The 24789-nt window shown below is 40.8% G+C and overlaps 1 protein-coding gene across 2 annotated transcripts in view; it reads left to right on the forward strand.

Annotated features, from left to right (window-relative positions):
• Window positions 1-22462, forward strand: part of KIF13B (kinesin family member 13B) — a 158933-nt gene extending 136471 nt beyond the window's left edge. For both annotated transcript variants that reach the window (XM_081312970.1, XM_081312971.1), the window contains 5 exons: window positions 1214-1316; window positions 1758-1891; window positions 12346-12408; window positions 14710-15736; window positions 17098-22462. In XM_081312970.1, the coding sequence (XP_081169096.1) occupies window positions 1214-1316; window positions 1758-1891; window positions 12346-12408; window positions 14710-15736; window positions 17098-17396 (1626 nt within the window). In that variant the 3' untranslated portion in view covers window positions 17397-22462. The remainder of the gene's footprint in view (window positions 1-1213; window positions 1317-1757; window positions 1892-12345; window positions 12409-14709; window positions 15737-17097) is intronic.
• Window positions 22463-24789: the final 2327 nt, after the last annotated feature.

The following is a 24789-nucleotide window of genomic DNA, read 5'->3' on the forward strand; positions in this document are numbered from 1 at the left end:
AGTGAAAGTGGGTTGTTCAGATATCAAGTGTTGGTCTTGGTACCCACCACTTCTTGAACAAACAACTTCATTCATAGTAGAATCTTGTGGCTCCATTGCAATAAAATAATTTCAGTTCATTGCCACTGTGAAGTAGGTAGAAATTTCTTGCGTTGTACTTTTCCTCTTTCTTTTGGGTGATTCACATGCAAAAGCCACAACTGTTGTCTAGGTTTCATTATCTAGTGGTTGTTAAATGGCATCCCACAGACTTTCCATGGACTTTGAGATAGCCTATAAGATTACAGTGAAAAAAGATAACTCTGTCCCTTTTTCAGAATGAATGCTTGCCAACTCAGTAACTCCTTTAGCATTCTAGTGCAGGTATACCAACTGTTACAGACGCTTTTTCCATTGATTGCTATTGTACAGACAGAGGCTGTCTTATTAAATGCTGCTTTGGAGTGCCCATTCTATGCCAACAGCTATAAATTAATAATGAAGGGCCAGAGGTTCTATTAGTGGCTAGTATGTAAGTTCAGTCTCTCTATTAAACATGCCCTGAATTTTAGTTCTGACACACGGCTCCAGAGAGTATTAGATGTTCAACCTCATTGCACTTTTTATCCTCAATCTGAACAGTACATCTCCATCAGAATATTAAATGACAAGAAACTATACTTTTCTCAGGACAGAAAGTTCTAAGAACGTCTGATGTCTGTCTCTTCTTTTAGAGAACACAACATAGGAAGAAGTATAGCACAATTAACTTTACTAATCTTTCTGAAGTTATGCTTCCTCTGGATGTATAAATATCAATGCCCAGAATGCCCTAGCCAACAGGATGGTAGCTGAAAATTCTGAAAGGTCGATGCAAGGTCCGGGGGGGTGGGTGGGGGATGCCACAATGGGGAAAGCTGATATACATACTTAATTATTACATTCATGTAGGTTAGCTTAATGTTCTGTAAATAATATTGCCAATGTCTTCCATTCAGGCCCTGATCAGATCAAAATCTGTTTAGATTTGGCTACAGTTTACAACAGGGCATTTTAGATCTTAACCTATGGTTCAGAAAAGCATAAGGAGGGCCTGTACCTTTCCTCTGCGGCATGGGATATCAACAGGTTTCTGTTCTTGTTTCATTGTATGTTTCAGCATTTTTAAAATTCTTTGAGTGGTTGTTATTTTCAATGTGATCGTTGTACAAATATATATTTTTCATAATTCCAGAGCCGATGGGAAAGCCAGCAAGATATTTCTCAGATTTCAACAGAATCCAGGTCCAGTGCAAGTCTCCATTATTCAACTCAGCAAAATGGCTCTACAGACCAAGGTAAAAGCTTCAGGGCAGATCAGTGATGTGAACTAACATTTGCAGCTTTAGATTCCTCCTCCCTCCCCTGATTTTATATTGGAGTATAAGATTCTTTTTGGACAAAATTTTTGACAAATAATTTTGGCAAATAATTTTCTTTTGAAACTTTCTTTCTAATTTCTTTGGCGAATGAGTACCACGTTGGATAGACAGTCATGATTTAATGTCATGAGCAAGGCCAGGGTTCCCTTTGGCGGAAAGACTTGCACAGAATTTATTTCTTTTCCCAGCAAAACAGTGGAAGGAAATTGTTTGGTTGTTTCTTAGCAGCCAAATTCAACGTTAAGCAAAGCCAGCCCATACGTTTAGAAATGGTTCAAAGTAGACTTCAATAATATTGTGGATGTTCAGGAGACAAGTAGCAGCAGTGTGAATTAGTTTGTTTATTTGTCTGTTCAGGAGTCGGTAGCCTGGCTGCCTCTTACTTGAATCCTGTGAAGTCCTTCGTGCCTCAGATGCCAAAGCTGCTGAAATCTCTGTTTCCTGTTAGAGATGAAAAAAAGGGCAGGCAGACCTCTCTCCTTACACAGCAGGTACAAGATCATTCTATTTAGAGGGTTGCAAGCAAGAATAAAAATGAAACTGTTCACCAGTGAACAACTTTAGAACGGATTCCTGAGGTTAGCAAAAGATTGTTCAACCACAGTGTTGGGTTTTTTTTTGTTTTTTGACTTACCATGTCATACTCCATGTGTACATTTCAGCATAATGTACAATTTGGGAAGCAAAAAACAATGTAATTCATCAAGACTGGTTGCAAATGACTCAATAGATTGTAGTTGGTACTACAGTTTTGTGAGGGGTTTTGTTTTTTTTTGGCTTCTCCATCCTGGTGCCCTTCTGGATCTTATGACGCTACTGTTGTGTTTTGAGAATTGCAAATTTAACACATCTGAAAAGCATCATTTTAGAAAACCTAGTTCAGAATCACAAACTATGCACTGAATGGTTTCAGTCTGATTCCATTCACTGATCAAAACATATAAGGATCTTTTTGGATCTCTACCATAGGAGAAGTATAAGAGAAAGAAGTCACCAGAAGAAAACTAAGATATGGTTCCATATCTAAATATTTAAAAGCTGCTGAAAGATTATCAGCATCTTTAGAATAGTAAACATCTAACTTGGAGTAGAGCCATCCATAAAAAGTTACTGACAAGCTACAAAACATCCCACAGAAAGAATAGCTGGGCTTTTTAAGAAGGGAATAATGTGATTGTTTTAGAAGTCATCCTTAGAAGAGATTGATTTAGAAGTCATCCTTGTATTGCATTATCAGTGTGATTAAAGATGATAGGTTAATGTCTAGAACATAACATTGAGAGTCAAATTGATTTTCCCTGTTTAGACTGAGGGGTTTTTTAGTGCAAATACTGGCCTTTTGAATGTCCCCAGCAAGTTCCTGAGGTATTCAAGTGACTTGAATACCATGCATGCATGCATCACCCATGCACTCGTGACCTCCCGGTTGAATTACTGCAACGCTCTCTATATGGGGCTGCCCTCGAGGACCACTCGGAGGCTTCAGCTGGTGCAGAATGCTGCTGCGCGAGTTGTGATGGGGGTCTCCCGATACTCCCATGTAACACCTCTACTCCGCAAGCTACATTGGCTTCCGGTTGCCCTCCAGGTGAGATTCAAGGTGCTGGTGATGACCTATAAAGCCCTAAATGGCTTGGGTCCGGGATATTTGAGGGAACCTACTGCCGACATCAAGTTCCCTTCGTCCTGTGCGCTCCCACTTGGAGGGCCTTCTCAGGGTGCCGCCTGTAAAAGACTGTGGGCGGATAACACCCAGGGGGAGGGCCTTCTCAGTGGGTGCGCCTGCCCTTTGGAACCAGCTGCCCGTGGAGCTTAGGACTGCCCCCGACCTTCGGTCATTCCGCCGGGACCTGAAGACCTGGCTCTTTGAGCTTTCCGGCCCAGGCTGAGAGATTTTTTTTTCCCCTCAGGGATCAAATTTAATTATTTTAACTGTTTCTAACTCTTGTATTGTATTGATGTTTTTAAATACTTTGTAAACCGCCCTGAGTCCTACGGGAAAAGGGCGGTATATAAATTCAATAAACTTAAACTTAAACTTAGCTGACATTTCTGTTACAAACATTTTGTTTGCATTTGTTTGTGCAAATGTTCTAGATGGACTCATTTTTCATGTTGGGTTTGCTCCTAAGCTTCAGTATAGTAACAGGCAAACCTGCAATTGCAGTGAGCTTAAACATAAATATATATGTTTATTCTGTTTGTGTCTCACCTTTGTAAGAGAAAGAAAGAGAAGTTCAAAACAGTGAGATTTCAGTATAATCTTTAATTGTATTACACTTGCAAACATTAAAAGTAGCTATTTGAGTTGCCAAACCAGCATTTACAGCAGCTATTTTAGAAAGCTGGAAAAAAAATAATTAGGACTATTCAGAGCCCCATCTCTTCAGTATGAATTTCAAATTAGTAGCAGCCAAGTGCCAGTTCTGAGCTAGCCTTCAGGAAATAGTAATGCAGAAGAGCATCACAAAATTGGTCTTTAGTTCTCAAGCAAATAGTTCATATTGTTTTATAGAAAATTGGGGAAAATGGATAAGCATATTAAATGTTATGTCACCTTTTCACAGGCTTAGTCAATAGCTACTTTAGTATTAATACTTTCATTTGCAGAAGTGATAAGGAACACGTACTGTAGCTTCAGCTCATTTGTTTGCGATTCCTGAAGCCAGCTTGAAACATGATTCCTAAAAACTGGAAGCACATTTGCTTGCCATTTGAATGTGGAAGTCATGAAAATAAAAACATAATCTATAAAGCAAGTAGATCATGGATAACATATAAAGCAACCCCAAGTTTCTCCCTCTGAATGCCTATGATGTGGTCGCATCCTCTTTGTGGGCCCATCTTCTGTAAAAGTATTAAATGTAGCTCTTGGCTAGCAAAAAATTATCTACTTCTGTTTTTCATATTTGTTAACAAAATTGAAGTGTTCTTAGGCAATATTCATTCCTTAAACTTCTTTTGAAAAGAAAAAAAATATGGCCTTTTTAAAGTGTAACACATTTCAGCTCCTGCTTTGATTCCTCATAGATTTTCAATAACTTGCAATTAAATTTTCAGAAAATTTGCTAAGTAAGGAGAGTGAGGGAAGTGATCTTGACAGAAATATTCAAAAACTACTATCTAGTCAAACATAGTAATTTTAAAAAGTGACAGCAGAAAAAGATCTAGTGGTCTGCCCTTTGAGAGTTTTTTTGTTTTCAATTTATGTATGTATTATTTTTAATTATTATTTTTATTTTTATTTTACTTTTTATTGGATGATGGGCATGTGTTTATCCCAAGTATGTTTAAATTCAGTTACTGATGATTGATCCACTTTCTCCAGTGGAAGTTGGTTCCAAGTTTCCAGTACTCTTTCTGTGAAGTAATACTTTCTATCATTACTTTTGAACTTCCCTACTGTCAGTTTGAGGTTACAGCCCCATGTTCTTGATTTTTGTTTAAGTCTTGGAGTCCTAGTAGACAATCACTTTTAATATGAGCCAGCAGTGTGCTGCAGCTGCCAAAAAAGCCAACACAATTTTAGGTTGCATTAACAGAGGGATAGAATCAAGATCACATGAAGTGTTAATACCACTTTATAATGCCTTGTTAAGGCCACACATGGGATATTTCATCCAGTTTTGGTCACCACGATGTAAAAAAGATGTTGAGACTCTAGAACAGACATGTCAAACACAAGGCCCGGGGGCCGGATCCGGCCCGCAAAGTGGTTTCATGTGGCCCGCGAAGCCATCCTGGAAACAGTGAGGGAACGGCCCCCACTGCCTTGCCCTCGCCCAGAGACCCTCCTTCTGCCAGAGACCCTCAGATCTGTCCCACTCCTGCCCAGGCCCCCATAGGCACCCTTGATGCGAACGATGTAGAGCTGGCCACGCCCACCCAGTAGGCCATACGCACTCTAGCCACGCCCACCCAGTAGCCCACGCCCACCCTGGCCATACCCACCCGGCCCCCTGAGGGCAACCGCAATGCTGATGTGGCCCTCAATGAAATTGAGTTTGACACCCCTGCTCTAGAAAGAGTGCAGAGAAGAGTAACAAAAATGATCAGGGGGCTGCAGGCTAAAACATATAAAAAACAGTTGCTGGAATTGGGTATGTCTAGTTTAACAAAGAGAAGGGTGAGTGGTGACATGACAGCAGTGTTCCAATATCTCAGGGATTGCCACAGAGAAGAGGGAGTCAAGCTATTCTCCAAAGCACCTGAGGGCAGGACAAGAAGCAATGGATGGAGACTAATCAAGGAGAGAAGCAACCTAGAACTAAGAATAAATTTACTGACAGCTAGAACAATTAATCCATGGAACAACTTGCCTTCAGAAGTTGTGAATGCTCCAACATTGGAAGTTTTTAAGAAGAGATTGGACAACCATTTGTCTGAATTGGTATAGGGTTTCCTATTTAAGCAGGGGGTTGGACTAGAAGATCTCCAAGGTCCCTTCCAACTCTGTCTATTCTATTCTATTCTATTCTATTCTATTCTATTCTATTCTATTCTATTCTATTCTATTCTATTCTATTCTATTCTATTCTATTCTATTCTATTCTATTCTATTCTATTCTATTCTATTCTATTCTATTCTATAGACAATGCAAATGCCTCCCTGATTGACTGGAGTGTAAGAAGAAGGAGAAGAAGTAGGACAGAGTAGGACACCATCAGGCTTACAATATTCAATTATTGTTGTCAATTTCAGTAAAATGTAGCTCTAGTCTTCCTGTAGAGTTTCTAGTCTGATCTACCTAGTAGGGCTATATGGATACATATTTATCAGCTCACGCCTTTTGAGTATTTCATGTTGAGTATTTCATGTTCCCTTCATTTTCACCTGAATTAGGCATCTTAACCACTAAAATAGCAAACCTTTTTTTCAGAGCATCTGGCAAGAAGACACTTAAATTTAGAAGGCGGTGTGAAGACCATTAATGACTAGCCTTTATCCATCCTCTGCTCTGGATATGACTGTAACTCAGCTTATTCTGAGCAGGTGTCAGCCAGACTTGTTGGAAATACAATTTCCCAATTCCAACTCAGTGTGATCCTTTGAGATTTTAGAAGGTTAGCTTTAGATGAGAAAGCAATAAAATGTATAATAATTTTCTCAGAAATAAAATTCTGGACTTGGAAGTTCATTCTCAGGTGCTAGTTTGCTTCTTAACAATTCATGGTTTTATTCATTTTCCAAACTGAGTTGAGTATGTCCACCAGACATTCCTAAGCAGCCAGATATAAATACTCTCCTTACCTCATAGTTGCAAATTCCCATTTCTATCACGATCACTAGCATTCTCTTTACCACCTTATCTTGTGAGGATTATCAGAGTGAAGCTGAGGGATGGGAAATAGAATCATGGCTTAAAAATAGAAGTGCATTTTCTACTTGGCAATACCCAAATGCACTAAGTGCTCATCATAAATTTTACTATTGTTGCTGGAACTGATGTTTCTATAAATCACATTAGATGAAAGTGCTGGGTGCTTAAATGTTATCAATAAGTGTAAATAGTGCTGCTGCTGGAATGGAGGGTATTCTGTTGGCTTTCCTTGAGTCTATAATAGAGGACAGTTGTGCTCAGTCACCATAAGTTGATGATGATCGTGATGATAGCAGCATTTCCTGTGGAATCTCTTTCTCTAATCTGGTCTCTAGGATCAGCCCCAATCCAAAAAAAGTTGTATATAAAATGTTTTGTGGATGATGGTTGTTGTTGTTGTTAGTTGCGAAGTCATGTCCAACCCATTGCGACGCCATGGACAACGTTCCTCCAGGCTTTCCTGTCCTCTACCATCTTCTGGAGTCCATTTAAGCTCATGCCTACTGGATGATGGTGGTGGTGGGTAAAAAAAAATCATCTCTGTGTGTGGGATAATAGCTTTCAGGAAGCCATGTTAGACTGTAGACTTGACTTGCCTGTTCTCTACATGCAAAGAATATTTTAGATGGCAAGGATGGTAGAGAAGGAAAGTCATTGTATGTGCTGAGTACATAAACTGGCCATCAGTTCAAGTCCTAAAAAGAGTGTTGAGGATCCTACCAAAGCCTGATTGTAAAAATCAAAATTTTCAGGCTTGTCATAACCAACCAGTAGATGTCAATTCTCTCCGGTTAGCACCCTTTTGCCTGGGGATGAGGGTGATCAGGTCCCTGAGCTTAGGCTGGTGTATTTCAATGCCAGATCCGTTGTTAATAAGGCTCCCCTCGTTGGTGATTTGATCGAGGAGGAATGCGCAGATCTGGCATGCATTACTGAAACCTGGTTAGGCTCGGAGGGAGGGGTCCCTCTGACTGAGCTATGGCCCCCAGGTTTCTGTGTGCTACACCAGCCACGGGCTCAGGGTAGGGGCGGTGGGGTGGCGGTGGTTATTCGGGAGACTTTATGTCCGCGGGAGACCACCATTGTCCAGATAGGCGGGAGTGAGTCCCTCCTCCTGAGATTTGGCCCTCCGGTCCAGATGGGCTTGTTGCTCACATACCTGGCACCCAGCTGTGTGGCAACAGCCCTGCCTGGGCTGCTCGACACCCTCTCAGGGTTGGCGGTGGAGTTCCCCAGGCTTATAGTGCTGGGTGACTTCAACCTGCCTTCCCTGGGAGGGTTGTCAGAGTTAGCTCGGGAGTTCATGGCTTCCATGACGGCCATGGACCTGACCCAGGTAATTCAGGGCCCGACTCATGTGGGGGGTCACACTCTCGACCTGGTGTTTTTATCTGGGCAGTGGTTGGATGATCTGGGAGGGGGTTTGCCAGCCATTTTCCCCCTGTCATGGTCCGATCATTATCTCCTGCGGCTGGTCTTCCGTTATGCCACCCCCCGCCGCTGGGCTGCGGAACCGACCAGGTGGTTCCGCCCCAGGCACCTAATGGACCCAGAACGGTTCCAGATGGCACTTGGGTCTATACCCATCGCCCTCATTCACAGCCCGGCCGATGCCTTGGTGGATGCCTGGGAAAGGGCGGCAACCGAGGCACTCGACCGTGTTGTACCCTTGTGACCCCTGACCCGGAGCAGATCCTGTTGGGCTCCATGGTTTTCTGTGGAGCTCCGGGAGATGAAGCATTGGAGACGGTGTCTGGAGAGCGGTTGGAGGTCCAGCCGATCCGAATCTGACCGATTGCAGTTAAGAACCTTCATAAGGTCTTATCTTGCGGCGATGAGGACAGCGAAGGCTAATTATTTCGCTGCCCTCATCATGTCCGCAGATAATTGCCCGGCCGCCCTGTTTAGGGTGACTCGCTCCCTTCTTAACCAGGAGGTGAGGGAGGATCCCTTGCAGGGTCGGGCCGAGGAGTTTAGTCATCATCTGACGGACAAAATCGCTCAGATACGGACCGGTTTGGACTCGGACTGGGCAGAGTCTGACGTGGAGGAATCGGACGGTCCTTAGCATGTTATCTGGACTGAGTTCGATCCTGTTTCCCCTGATGATGTGGACAGGATTATGGGGAGGCTGAACTCCACCACCTGTTTATTGGACCCGTGCCCCTCCTGGCTGGTTTTTGCGGCCCGGGAGGAGACACGAGGCTGGTTCCAGGCAGTATTAACTGCTTCCCTGAAGGAGGGTATCTTCCCCGCCGCCTTGAAGGAGGCGGTGGTGAGACCCCTCCTCAAGAAGCCTGCCCTGGACCCGGCTGTTTTAAACAACTATCGTCCGGTCTCCAACCTTCGCTTTCTGGCAAAGGTTGTTGAGAGTGTGGTGGCGCATCAGCTTCCCCTGTTTCTGGAGGAAACTTGATTATCTGGACCCGTACCAATCGGGTTTCAGGCCCGGGCACAGCACAGAGACAGCATTGGTCACGCTGGTGAATGATCTCTGGCGGGCTCGGGACAGGGGTTGTTCCTCTGTCCTAGTCCTATTAGACCTCTCAGCGGCTTTTGATACCATCGACCATGGTATCCTACTGCGGCGTCTCAGGGGGTTGGGAGTGGGAGGCACCGTTTTACGGTGGTTCTCCTCCTATCTCCTGGGCCGCTCACAGTCAGTGTTGACGGGAGGGCAGAGATCCGCCCCGAGGCCTCTCGTTTGTGGAGTCCCTCAGGGGTCAGCTCTCTCCCCTCCTGTTCAACATCTATATGAAACCACTGGGCGAGATCATTCATGGTTTGGGGGTGGGGTATCATCAGTACGCTGATGATACCCAACTTTTTTTCTCCACCCCAAACCAACCCAGTGATGCCCTCACCGTGATGTCCCGCTGCCTGGAGGCGGCCCGGGTTTGGATGGGGAGAAACAGGCTTCGTCTCAATCCTGCCAAGACTGAGTGGCTGTGCATACCGGCATCTTGGGTTAACCAGACTATTCCATCTTTAACGATGAGGGGTGAGGTGTTACCCCCCCGTTGATAGGGCTCGCAACTTGGGTGTCCTCCTGGATTCGCAGCTCAGTTTTGAAGACCATATAGGAGTCGTGACCAGGGGGGCTTTTGCCCAGGTTCGCCTGTTGCGCCAGTTGCAACCTTATCTGGACCGAGATGCCCTACGCACAGTCACTCATGCGCTAGTAACCTCCCGTTTAGACTACTGCAATGCTCTCTACATGGGGCTGCCCTTGAGGACCACTCGGAGGCTTCAGCTGGTGCAAAATGCAGCCACGCAAGTTGTGATGGGGGTTTCCCGTTACTCCCATGTAACACCTCTGCTCCGCGAGCTGCATTGGCTTCCGGTTGCCCTCCGGGTGAGATTCAAGGTGCTGGTGATGACCTATAAAGCCCTAAATGGCTTGGGTCCAGGATATCTGAGGGAACACCTGGTGCCGGCATCAAGTTCCCTTTGTCCTGTGCGCTCCCACAGGGAGGGCCTTCTCAGGGTGCTGCCGGTAAAAGAATGCCGGCGGATAACACCCAGGGGGAGGGCCTTCTCTGTGGGGGCGCCTGCCCTTTGGAACCAGCTGCCTGTGGAGCTTAGGACTGCCCCCGACCTTCGATCATTTCACCGACACCTGAAGACCTGGCTCTTCGAGCTTTCTGGCCCAGGCTGAGTTTTAATTGGAGTTTTAACTGGGGTTTTATATTTTTTTCAGGGATTTAGTTTAATCTTTTTTAATTGCTCTTAATTTTTGTATTGATGTTTTATATACCCTGTAAACTGCCCTGAGTCCTACGGGAAAGGGCGGTATATAAATTCAATAAAATTCAGAAAAATTCAGAAATTCAGAATCTACTGCAGTGTGTATTAGAAAGTCTTCAGCAAAAGAAGCACAAAATCTGAAGGCAGGGCAATCTGATTATTGCAGTGATGAGTCTCCTGGTATAGAAGCAGGCAGCATTTTAAGAACTCATGGGTGCCAATTTGCATTCTGGCCTTTTGGAGTGTTACAAGAAATTGGGACTTCAGCCCTTTTTTGCCTTTGGCAGAAGTTAGAAGTAAAAACGTAATAGGGGAAACTAAACTACTACTTTTCATCCTTTAAAAGCACCCCCACGCCTGTGAAATGGCACCCCCACACCTGTGAAATGGCTCAAAATGTAGTCCCCAAATGGCTGTGTGTTATTTTTCAGAATTGTAACATGGTTTTAAGTGTGGGAATTAAAGTAGCTTGCCTCCATCAACGTTCCAGAGTTCACCTCCACCCTTAATTGGAGCAGGGGGAGATGATGATGATGTAGTAAACTTGTATTTCACCCAACTCTCAATGACTCTGGATGGCTCATAATAATCAAACAAGGATATAATAAAATCAGTAGAATGTAAAAAATAAAGTTTAAAAAAATGGCAAGCATGATGAAGTGTGAGGGTCTCACTCTCCCTCATAGGGAAAAAATGGATTTGACCCAAAAACATTGCAGTCTTGGAGAGGTTTTCAGAGGGTTGTTTGATGGGTTTATGCTTTGTTATCTTTTCAACCCACTGTTTAGTAAAACATTTCCTAAAACTTTGCTAGTATATTACTGAATTTTATGTTACAAGGAAACATAAAGTCTAATGACTTTCATACTGCTGTGGAACTTTTTATCTAATTTAATTGTTCATATGTCTGTCTGTCTGTCTGTCTGTCTATCTATCTATCTATCTATCTATCTATCTATCTATCTATCTATCTATCTATCTATCTATCTATCTATCTATCTATCTTACATGTTACCTGACAGTTCACAGCATAGAAATAGCACAACCTATATGTAATCTAAGGGACGCGGTAGCTCATTGGGTTAGGACGCTGAGCCTGTCGATCAGAAGGTCGGCAGTTTGGTGGGTCAAATCCCGAGTGCCACGTAACAGAGTGAGCGCCTGTTACTCGTCCCAGCTGCTGCCAACCTAGCAGTTCGAAAGCACGTAAAAATGCAAGTAGAAAAATAGGGACCACTACGATGGGAAGGTAACAGCGTTCTGTGCGCCTTTGGCGTCTAGTCATGCCGGCCACATGACCACGGAGACGTCCTCGGACAAGCGCTGGCTCTTCAGCTTTGAAACGGAGATGAGCACCGGCCCCTAGAGTTGGAAACGACTAGCACACATGTGCGGGGGAACCTTTACCTTTACCTATATGTAATCTAAATGGAGAACAAGTAGTAACAAGAATTCTCAGTTCAAAAAATGAAACTACACTGAATGTCCAGTCTTTTCAACTCAGGCAAACAGGGACTGATAATACTTGGAAAGGTGCTTATGGGGGAGGCATAGGGGAGTATTACCCTTCAGTATTATTGTTACCCGCAATAGCTAAAATAAGTATAGTGTGAAATATTTGAGAAATACTGTGTTCTCATTGAGTTCAGATTTTTAACTCTGATATTGAGCAAATTGTAACAGCTTAATCTGCACATAAAGTCATAAAAGAATTTACTTCAAATAAACTCAATTTAGCATTATAAGGGAACTGAGCTATCAGGTCTCATTGTGCCTAAACTATGATGCCTGTGAAATAAGTAACTTTCTACTGTTGTTTGAGTAATTTTTCAGTCATTCAGAGATTAATACAAAAGGAATGTCTTTTCTTATTGCAGCCAGTCCCACGAATTATGGTTCAGCCTGCCACAATTGATGCCAGTCCTGTAAAAACCCAACAGGTGGGTCCTTCTGAACTGTCCATGGTGCTGAATAACTACATTATTCTTACATGGAGATGGAGGAAACAGTAATAACAAAACTACTACTAGAATCAGTAAAGAACTGAGTTCTCCAAAACACACAGAAAGCTTTTATGGTTATTTATATGCTGATGGTGCAGATTGGAGACATTTGTCTATGAATTACCCTTACTAAGCCCCCATGCATATTAAGCTTTCAGTATCAGAAATGGAAATTCCAGTTTATGCCTTGATTCTGCATGAGCCAGCCATTCTAACTGCTTAGTTTTCACAGAAAAATATCTAAATCTTGCTGAATTATCACTATCCTCTTGTTGTAATGTCACCACTAGTGTGTGTCCAGAGGCCAGCAAGTACACAACTGCATTACAATGCCAAGTAAGCAGTTGTAGGTATGCAGCGGAGTAAGAAACGGGAAGCCAGGTTTGGTGGCTGTATCTCCTTATCTTGGATAATAGCACACTTTACTCTGCATAATATCAGGTGATTCACAATTTTTGTTATGATTATTCCTTTGCAAATATCATCTTGGAGTCTATTTCCTTGCTTCAGTTGCTTCTACTACACTATAATTCAAGGTTCTCTTGTAAGGGTTGCCTACCTTTTTCTGCAGAAATATTCCTTTCCGTGTGGCCTTAAATCAAAGATTTAAGGTTGCTGACTGTAATAGAAAATAAACATGCATCAAAGTTTACCAGGAGACATTGGGGAAAAAATCATGATCTCAAGAGTTTGCTGAAGGCATGGGCTGGCAAAAGCCCATGGTTTTTTTTCAAAATTGGCTGGTCTACTTCATATTTATTATATTGTGTGTGTATGTATGTGTGGGTATATATATCATATGCATATTATGAACTGTTAAGCATAGAAAGGGTCGTTAATTCTGAAAGTTGTGTATTTGTGGTATTGCGGTTAACACTTTGGGAAGGAAGCCATCCTTGGCATATGAAGTTACACAAGATGATACTTGTCTTGGAAATGATGATTTATATCTTCTGTGAGTTAAGCCAAATGACAGGGAGAGACTTATAAATCTGGCTTGTTTCCCCACTTCACATAAATTGCCTCTTTCAAACAGCAAACATATCTTTCTGTAATATAAACGATCTTTTAGTAAATAATAGGTGTCATATTTCATATGCTATATGCATTTATATATTAATCCTACTAGACCTTCAGCCTATTAGCCAGACTGCCACCTTTGAACCTGTTAATACTCTAGCATAGAAATAAGCCATACACTCATTAGTAAGTGTTATTCATACTATTTATTTCTAATACTTATTTATTAACATATTTTTACCTTCCCCATCACCCTAAGGATCTTAAAGTGGGTTACAAGTTGTAAAATGCATAAAATAAAACAATAAATGAGCCAATAACTAAAGTATGCAATTCCACAAGCTGATACATTTATCTGTTTTGGATATCAGTGTTAATTTTGAATGTCTTTTATTCCAAATCATGCCCTCTTCAGAGTATGAGAATTCTCACATTTTGGGTGAAGCTTTCTTTATTGGGATGGGGGAAGGAACTTATGGACACTTGGTATTAATGAATGCAAGACCTTTGAGTTGTATGTATAAGAATTCCTGCATGATATGCTGGGACTTTCTTCTCCCTGTCCATCTACTATACATTCAGTAGCAATTGAAAACAATATGTTAGCCTTTTGCGATAGACTAGTCAGGAAACATGACCAGATCAGCTAATTTTATTTTATTGTAAAACTACATTAAAATGAAAATACAATTCTCCCCCCACTCAAGCTCCTTAATAGCACGAAAAACTCTCCAGTTGTGGACCCACTATCCAGCCACAGGCTACGTTACCCAGCCATTCGTTTGGCAGTGTCACTTTGCCCAGTCTCCAACATACTATTACACGGGGGGGGGATGTATATGCTTCCTGGAAGGGAAAAAAACCAACAGCACAAGGAAGTACAGGGAGAGGAATATGCTTTCTGTGCTTCTTTAAATTACAGAAACTGTGTCTTAGAATCCTAGATGCTGGGCATCAATGGACACCTCTGACTAAGCATTGTTAGAAATGGAATAAAAAGCAGATGGATCTTGGAAGGCTGTTCTTGTTTGCCCTTATACAAATCCATCTTTCATCTTCAGCTTCCTTCAAAATATAAATCAAAATGTTGCAAGCCTCTTCAGATATGGTAACAGAAGATGAATTAGAAAGAAACAAATGTCCAGTTTATCTTTATTGTATTGTTTTATGTTTTCCAAAATGTAACTTTTGACAGTCTCTGACCCTTTTCTGCTTCAGGTTACCCAAGGACAAGGAAGCAAAGGACCTTTTGAGGTGGCTTTGCAGTTGACAGAGTTGGAGAAGAACCTTGAAAGATCAACCAAAGTGCCTTTACAGCAGTCCACAGTGGACATCCAAGCACAAGATTCTCAGGAGGGTCCACCAAGTCCCTTGAGTGAAGCCTCTAGTGGATACTTCTCACACAGTGTTTCTACAGCAACCCTTTCTGAAGCACTTGTATCAGGAAATGACCCCCATCTTCAACCCAGTAGTCAAACCTCAATCACAATTGATGCCCCCCCAACTTCAACAACTCCTAAGGTAGTGTCTTCAACAGATGGTCCTATAAAATCATGTTCTGATTTAGCTTCTCAGTGTTGCCATTCTCTTTCAACGAGGGATCCAGTTCTCCCTGGCCTTAAAGATGATCAAATAGACAAGGACAAGGACAAAGTGAGCCATAATGGCAACTTAAAATTAAGACCTGTAGATTCTGCCATTACTCTAAATAAAGATCAGGTTTCTATCTCCCTAGTTACTGAGGATACAAATTGCTGTTCTAATAAGAAACAAATACAATTGACACAGACAACCATCTTATTACCATCGGAGAACCCTCTTTCTGTCACAAAGGAGGCTCCCATTTATAAAACAGGACCTTCAAAGTCTCAGGCTACAGTTGACCTGTCTTCTCAGTCCAGCACTACAACTTCTCCATTCAAAATCCAAAGAGTACGAACATCAGAACTCAAGTCTTTCTCCAGTATGTTGAGTGGTGATTCGGGAGCCTCTTTGTGTTCAGAGGAAGAAAAGAACAGACAGAATTCAGAAGACTCAGACCAGAACAACAGCATAGATGCTGGTTCTGAAGAGAAATTGGATGCAGCAGTATCTGACTCAGAAGAAGCCAATGAAATCCCAGATTGGCTGAAAGAAGGTGAATATGTAACTGTTGGCACAAATAAAATGGGCACCGTGAGATACGTTGGTCCAACCGATTTCCAGGACGGAACCTGGGTTGGAGTCGAGTTGGATTTCCCATCAGGTAATTGTTGAGAAATGTTGTAAGGTGTACAGGAAGTGTTTGTGACTGGCTTTGATAGTTGTTTTTGTTTCCCGCAATCCACATGTGATTCACTCAGACCTTTATCTCTCACTGAAGTCTTGTCTAGTTTCTTTCACTGTTCCCCAGTTTAAGTCCAGGCACACATAGAATTTTTTCTTAAGACAAGTAGAGCAGTGCAGGTGGGAAAAGTCACCAGTATGGTGAGCCTTTCTCCTTAATGTCCAGTATTGTTTGAAATTCTGCCACCATCCACTTGGATAGGTTCATTAATCGATCTATAGTGAGAAAAAGGAATGGGCCTGCATTCAGATACAGTTCCTTCAACAAGAATGATTGGTGACTCATCCAGAGCACACGTAGAAATGTGGCTGATTGTAAAGCGTTTCATTACTTAGTGGCAGAACCCACATTTTGCATCCACAACATTATGGATGGGTTCACTTTGCCTGCTTCAGTTTACAACAAAGATTGCAGTTGTGGAAAGGGCCTGATGAATTAGTGATAGTAGCCAGAAGAGGCTAAGAGAAGTGGGCAGCTTCATATGACCAGAAGCTGTGATTGTGAAACAGCAATTCCATCAGGGTTAACTTTGTATGTTAAATATGTAAAGAAAGCTTGAAAACATAACGATACTATAATTGAATTCATTTATTTATTTATTAGGTTTTAGGTAAATAAAGTAACTCTAGGTAGTGTACAATTAAAAACAGAAAAGTCATATAAAATATTATATCAATAAAAGAAAGTCAAGGCTAGAATAATTAAAGTTAATGGGTGGGGAGGACCTTCTGGGCACTAAGTAAACCCAAGGTTGCATAGTTCTCTGCAAGCCCCATATGAGTCTTCAAACTCCTCCCAAAGACCAGGAGAGTGGGGGGGCCTGCATTGCCTTTTGGGGAAGGATAATCCAAAGACAGGGGCTTCTGTCTCTGCTTCTGAGCTTCCATATAAAGATAAAAGTCTTGATAATAAATGCTGAATATGCAACATGCTGAAAATAGGCCATATAAAATAAAATGTTTATTATAGGACTGCAGCATTTCTCTGAAATAATTTATGCAACTTCCATCTCAGTAAGCAGGAAGGAGAGGCTTACTTTCCTATGTAATTTTTATGGAACAACCCAAGAAGTGTCATTGGTGGTAGAGGAAGGTGGAAGATCCACTAGGAAGGTATTCTATGTGTAGCCAAATGCTGCCATGGGATGCTATGTCATCAGACAACACATTTTATTGAACTACCTATTACCTGGCAACCACAGGGCAGTATCCTTAGCCAAATGCATTTATTTTATGACTTCAAGAAACAACCCTTTTCAAATAAAATCTTTTATCTCAAAGGTAAAAATGATGGCTCAATTGGAGGCCGGCAGTACTTCAAATGCAATCCAGGATATGGGCTCCTTGTGAAGCCAAGTCGAGTCAAAAGAGCTACAGGTTCTGCAAGGCGCCGGAGTGCTGGAATGAAATTGCAGGGCACAACTGGGACTGGGACTGAGCATCGGCGGAGCGGCACATTCTCAGGCTCTGCCTCCAATTTGGCTTCTTTGACTGCTCTAGCCAAGACAGAAGGAGGATCACTTCCAAGGAGTGAGAAGAGTAAAAAGAATACAGAAAACAGGAAATCATGGGCTACTTGAGAGCATCTCCCAATGGGCATGTCTGCCTGGCTCGCAACACTACTGTGTGAAGCTAACCCACCCTTCCTTCCTTCCTTCCTTCCTTCCTTCCTTCCTTCCTTCCTTCCTTCCTTCCTTCCTTCCTTCCTTCCTTCCTTCCTTCCTTCCTTCCTTCCTTCCTTCCTTCCTTGCCATTCTTTGCACTACTAAGCCAGTTTGGAGGAGATGGTTGATGTGTGTCATATGTGTATTCTTAATTTTTTTTACTGAAATTTGTTGACCTTTGTTATGATGGAGTAAAATGAGACTCTTGATGCAAATGGTGACCTTTCCCAGTGTAGTTTTCCAAATCTCTCCTTTCATTCCCCAGCCATTCAAAGGAAACCATCTCTAAGAGATGTTGGCAGGGCTTATTTTCTAGAAAGGCTGCCAAATGCTGCTTACTATCAAAATGTTGTCATTCCAAGGCTCATCATTAAACCACAGCAAACCAATGAGGATCAGAATTTGGCAGATCACAGCCTATTGGAAAAAGTGCCTGTCTTTAAGACTTCTTTTATGATCTTTAAACTGTTTTTGTTGGGAAAAATATTGCCGCTCACTCTACTGGAATGACGATTGGGACTAGGCTACATGCATGTTGCTTTTCTTTTTTTAAAAAATTCCTAATCCAACCTGTGATTACAGTCTAATATATCTGACCTTTTCCATTTAAATGGGAGAGTAAATAGGAAAAGGCTTTGCTTTTTTTTCTCTCTAGTGGTTTATTACAATGGTTGGTTGCAGAGTCAGCCAGATTTTTAGATTGGATTTGACTTTTTTATCAACCTATCATGTCCTTCCCAAGGACCTGGGGTAGGCAGATGTTGTTGTTTCATGTTGTTAAAGATATAGTTACTATTATTATTTTCAGCATTCCCTTCAGTGCTTTTGTATTTATAAAGTAAACCTCAGCATGTGGCCTTCTTTGCCTTTGTTTTAAGTGACATAATGCAAAGAGGGAATTCAAAGCCCTAGAGGTAGAGTGGGCCTTCCTTATGATCTGGATTTTCCCCAGTCATAAACCTGGGTCAACTATCCTTGTCCATGTTGCTAGAACTGTATATTTATTTGTTATTTATTGTTTTCTTTTTAAAAAGAGGTATAGGGAATCCCTTGCGACTTACAATCAACCCACTGCCTACCATTGCACAGAAACACACATAGAACAGGATAATCTGCTTCTTTCCGTATACTCACACTGTCTTCTTCCTATGGAAGAAGAGGGGGTGAATTCAAAATGAATATATGTTATAAATGTCTGCAGGATTTTGAGGTTACAACTTAAATGGTGTGCGTAATTTTCATGGGTGCAATTGGATCTTATCTGCATAACGTTCAGCCAGAAATGGCTTCTCAATGGCTTGAAAATCTCTTTTGGAAAAGTCCCAACAGGGAGATAAAATTAGCTTTGTTGCCCAGATAGAATGAGGTTTAGCTATTTTTAAAATGAGGGTAATAGCTCAGGGGTGAATCAGATGCTTTGCCTGCAGTAGGTTCCAGGTTGAACCCAGCTACAGAGAGTGCTGAGAAAGGTCCTTGCTCAACAAACACTCTGGAGAACAATTGCCAAGAAGCTGTGTTACATGGGCCAGGGATTTGGCCTTGGATAATCTGGCTTCTGATGCTCTTGTGAAAGAATGTAGGCATGTCCAAAGTAAAATGGTTGGAAATTGAGCAGAGGGATTTTATGGAGAACATTGGGCAATGGCAGTCACATCTAAATGATGCCAATGAGAGGGGAAATCTTTTGGCTCCACGGATGTAGCTACCCACCAAAAGATAACAGACACAGAGAAGGGGAGCTGCTGGACTATCTAAGGGCTTGCTTAGCAGCATATAAATTCTCATGACCTATATTTTTATATCCTCCTTCCATACGCTGCTAATAGACTCTCTTTGTACTGGTGAGCTTAAGGAAATTGATCTAACTATTACATCTTAAATTACTTCCTTCTGTACTAATCTGATTTTCTAACTGAAGAAAACTGTTTTACAATTAAAGCTGCAGCTAAGGAGATTGAGGAAATTGGTAGCAAAGCTCAGCAGTTTCCAGAGAGCCTTCATTTTCTTGCTTTCTTTGTGTATATGGAATTGGAATATTTTATGGTTGTAGAACATTTACATGATTTCAAGCAGTCTTTTGTTCCAACAAAACAAAAATCATTTAAAAAACGAACAAACAACTTAAGACCTTCCTGCTGATCCAGGCAGGATGAAGTACATTGAAGCCTTGTTAATATCAATGCACTAATAACGTTCTTAGATTTCGGCCTTCCTTCAGGACTGTTATTGGGTGGGTGAAAAACACTAGAACAATGATCAAGCACTGTCCTGCTTAATTACAACTTGGATGGCTACTTTCTGATTAACTGCCTACTGTTGTATTTTAATTTTTTAAATATTTTTTTATGAAAAGTTTTACAAAGAACATAAAAATTAACGTAAACTAATAAAAATAAAAAGCAGGAAAGGTACACAAGAAAAAGAAAGAAAAAAGACAAAAGTGTAGAAAGGTTTTTTGTTTTTTTTTAATGTGCAGGCCTTTTCCAAGTCATTTACATGCACTTTGTCCTAAAGGAAAACAGAGCTAGCCCCACAAGAAATATTGACAGGCTGTGGACAATTTAGAGTTTCTTTAGGGCAGTGATTTGCAAATGTTTTCAGTCTACATTGTAGAACCTATTGGTTTTTGAAAAAAAATAAAAATCCCAGGATCCTTATCAAGAGAGAGAGTTCCAGTGCTAGAAAACTGGCGTGTAAACCTTTTTTTTTTTTTTTGCCCTTAGCCTCTCACATAATCCTATCAAGTTTTCAGGAAATTCTAGGCTTCCATGGGATGCAGGTTAAAAAAAACAACCCTGCTTTAGATACTTGTAAGTTTGGGTTCACTATAATCTTTCTACCTGCTCTCTCTCTCTCCATCTCCAGTGTGGAATTACAAACTACTTCTTCCCCCAACAACGTAATCTGTATTTTATTCAGCAATCAAGGCACACTATAATGCAGACTAGCTTTCATGAATCATTTGAAAAAACAGCGAAGAAAGAGGAAACAAGAAAGTGTTGATTTAAAAGCGTACTGAGGGAGCAATGAAAGTGAACTTTATAAGACAGCGCTTTCTTTTCCAATAGTGAGATTCTTCTCTTTCCCTCCCCTTTCTCTGAATTAAGCTCTATTTCTGTTCTTAAAGCAAATAGAGCAGGGATGGATCTGGTGGAATAAGCTGAAGAAGCTTCCCCAGTTTGAGTAATCAGGAAGCTGTGTTAACAAAGGTGATTCCCTTGTTCAAATGGGTTTTGAAATATTGTTGATGTGCTGCTACTGTTACTTAGAAATGACTATTCCTTTTGTTTCCGTCCATTAACTTCTAAAGCAAAAGCTTTCTGTAGTGCTCTGCTAAAATCACCATCCCAGACTTCTCTGCAACTAAGAAGTCTGTCTTAAACATTAAAAAAATATCAAATAATGTTACCTAATTGTTTTACTTACTGCATTCCTTTTGCACATGATTTGCATCCAACAACTTTAGGCAAAACAATGTTATGATGGTTGTGACAGGCATCTATGACACTGCTTTGCAAGAAATGACATGTAATTCCAATAGCCACAGCTGTTTCATTTTAACCAGGCCACACTATGGTGCCTTAGCTCAAAACTGGTTGACCATTACTCCTCCCAGGTGCCTACTACTTCCCTCATTTTGCATGGCAATTGATTCCATACAACAAGCTCGTTTTTTTTCAGTGTGTATGGTTCAGTATCCCATTCTGAATGTTTTGGTTGCCATCATCTTCCTTTGTTAAAGTTTGTACCTTTGTGGAAAAGATTTGAAGACTAGAAATTGTTAAAAAAATATGCATGTGCACCATAGAGCCTTCATAAAGAGGCTATGTTATTTCAGTCTGTCTGTAAAATGTCAGAGCAGAGATTGACCATATCATGTGATGAGCAACATTAGTAGGTCAGCCATACAGTTGGAAGTTTCTTCTTGTGAAACTAGCATAATGTCTCTCTTTGGAAATTGCCCTGACAATATACAAAAGTCCTATGTTGAGATAGTATGGAATTGTCACTTAAATGGTCTTAGGATCCAAATTCAAATTCTCATTTAGCCCCAATGTTCACTGGGTGCCAATGGAAACCTCTATCAGATCTTTATCTAACAGGCTGCTTGTCACTTCAAGGCAAAATGGAATTTAAATTAATCAATGCAAAAATTATATAATTCTCTTTTACATAAGTCTTCCTTTTATATTAGCACACATTTTTCACAATCTGGATTGCTGCCAATTAATGTATTGGATCCATTGATCTGGCACTGTTACATGCTAGGCAATGTTTAATAATGACAATTGGCACTCAGTGGAATGTAGCATCCTGTATGATTCTAAGGCATAATCCTGTCTGTAGGCTCTGCTTGAAAATTGAGAGAAAAGATTCTTCATGGCAGATAGATGCAACATCTCTTTACGGTTCTTCATTCCTTTTCAGTGTCACAATGCCTTTCTTTTGGGCAGAAAAGTGGGATAAACTAATAATAATTTGTATCAGCATTTGAAAGACATTTTTACTGAGGCCAAAAGACACATGGAACTCTATTCAGCATGACAGTATTTGCAGGACCTCTCATGACTGTCATTACTGTGCATCTAACTTAAAGTTCACAGTTAAGGTATCCTGAAAGACCTACAAACAGAAGATAAGCGTGTATTTGGAAAGTTCACCTTCCAAGCAACTCTACCCACTATGCTACCCAAAGCATTTCATTGCCTGGACACTAACTTCCTGTTTTTGAGAAGCTATTTCTCAATTGTCTTTTCTGTTAATTTGTCATTTTGTAAATGTTGGGAGCCTGTATATAAAGAACAAATGTTGAGACTGGTTTTCAGAAATATTGTTGCTTGTACCTTTTTAAAAGATGCTAAAATCCAAAGATTCTTGTAATGAAGTGTAAAGTTTGTAATGGTCTCTCTTGTATTATATACTAAACTTGTAATATTGTACCATATCTGTGACAAATGTTACCTAAATAAATACTTTCCTTCTGTCAAGCCTTGTTCCTCTTTTTCCCCTCTTCTTTTCTTAGTCAATTGATTCAGAATTGTTGGTTTAAGTAGATTGGAATGAAAGATTCATACAATACACATAGTCCAGGTTTCTGCTTGCTTAAAAGAGAAATGCAATTATACTGTCCGGCATGTATTCTATAAAGTGAACAGATTTTGTACTATTTTTCTTTCTTTGCATACTTTACCTTCAGGCCCTATTCACACATCTATACGTGTAACTATGCTATCTTAGGGTTCTCAACTTTACATTTTTTACCTTTTTCTTTCCTTTGAGGGATTTAAAATCTACCCAATAATGCAAGATAGATAAAATTATAATTCTATTCTTTTTTTTTTTTTCAAGATAAAAGCCACGTTGATGAAACTAAATTCGCTCATCATGCCAGATTGAGCTGTGGTGCTATGGAATTGTGGTTTTCGTATATTATTTTTTCTTTAAATGAATGTGTAGATTTTACTGAACAGATCCCCAGCCATTTTCTAATTACATACAAACTGTATATAATGTCCAAACTTTTCCCCCTAAGTCTGTAACTTCTTTTGCCTTTTTTGTAAGCTAAATAACCCTCCATTCTTTGCAAATATGGTTTTCTTAGTGAAGTTTGCTCCAGTTGGCATTGCTGTTTAGTGGTTAGAACAGAATTTGAAGGTACCTTGGAGGTCATCTACTGTAGTCTACCCTCCTGCTTGATCAGGAGACCCTCAGTTAAGTGGCTGTCCAGTTTCTTCTTAAAAGCCTCCAGCGATGGGGCACCCACAACTTCTGAAGGCAAGGCATTCCACTGGTTAATTGTTCTATTAGGAAATTTCTCCTTAGTTCTTTGTTGCTTCTCTCCTTGCTTTGTTTCCATCGTTTCATGTCTTGCATTCTGGTGCTTTGGAAAATAGGTTGACCCTCTCATCTTTGTGGTAGCCCTCAAATATTGGAGCACTGCTGTCATGTTGTCCCAGTCTTTCTTTTCACTAGACTAGACATACCCAATTCCTGCAACCGTTGTTCATAAGTTTTAACCTTCAGTCCCCTAATCATCCTTATTGCTCGTCTGCACTCTTTCCAGAGTATCATCTTTTTTTATATTGTGACCAGAATTAGATGTATTATTCCAAGTGTGGTCTTAACTAAAGCTTTTTAAAATGGTTTCTAACCTGGTTAAGGCACCAAAGCTAGAAACCAGGAGATTCATTTCTAGTGTCAGTTAGGCATGAAAACCGGCCGAGTGATTCTGGCCAGTCACTCTCGGCCCAACTCACCTCAGAGGAGTATCGTGGGGAAAATAGGAGTATTATATATTTGTCGCCTTACAAAAATAATAAAGGTGGGATACATATAACAAATAATGTAAGCCTGGTGTTAGCAGATTAATTTCCTTCCCTAAAGTCAACATCGTGTGGGTTTTTTTGCCTGACAATTGCCACATCAAAATTTAGGGAGGTCACCAACCTAAATCCTAACGATGTCCTGATGAATCACTGGTTGTTCATGCCCTGTTGTGTGTTCTAAGTTAGGACTTCTGACCAACTTTCAGTACTTAATACATTTCTTTAAAGCTCATGTGTTGTTCCATTAATCTGACAAAAGCTTTAACCCTTTCACTAACATATATATTCTAAAAATAAGTACAATGTCAATTTGCTTTGCTTATTTTTGAGAGCTATGTTCAGTAAGCTAGGAGTAAAAGGTGCTGAAGATTTAGAGGTTCTCTCTCATCCTATGACTCCTAAATTAAGTTTAATTAATGATCCAGAACATTGTCAAAAATCTAGGAAGTTTGTATTTCCACTTCCAAGCTAGTTAATATTCAAATAATTTGTAAGAACTTGTCTCTGCGGGACTCAAACTAATTCTTTAGTGAGTTGTTTCTTTCATTATGCCTAATTGTTCATTCAAACATGATTTTCAATATGTAGGTATGTATGTATGTAAAAATAGCCTGACATTTCCAGGATTTCCACCCTATATTCACTTCTCCACGCCCATCTTCTTTATATAATTATTATGTGCAATTCTTATTTCCCAGTCCTAGCTACAGAGCAAGTCTTAGGGACCAATTCCATTGTTATGTTAAAATAGCATCAATCCATACCGAAATTATTTTTAAAAATCTCTTTTAGGGGATAACATTTGGTTTCCCCTCTACTTGGTCCAGTGGTGGGATTCAGCCAGTTCACACCACTTTGGCAGAACAGGTAGCTAATTTTTTGTTGCCCAGCCCCAGAATGGACTTCCGGAAATGGTATCCACATAGAAAACCGGTTGTTTACATATTTGAATCTCACCACTGACTTGGTCCTACATTTTGTCA

Source organism: Vipera berus, assembly GCF_964194415.1.
Source record: "Vipera berus genome assembly, chromosome: 1".
In the NCBI taxonomy this organism is placed as follows: domain Eukaryota; kingdom Metazoa; phylum Chordata; class Lepidosauria; order Squamata; family Viperidae; genus Vipera; species Vipera berus.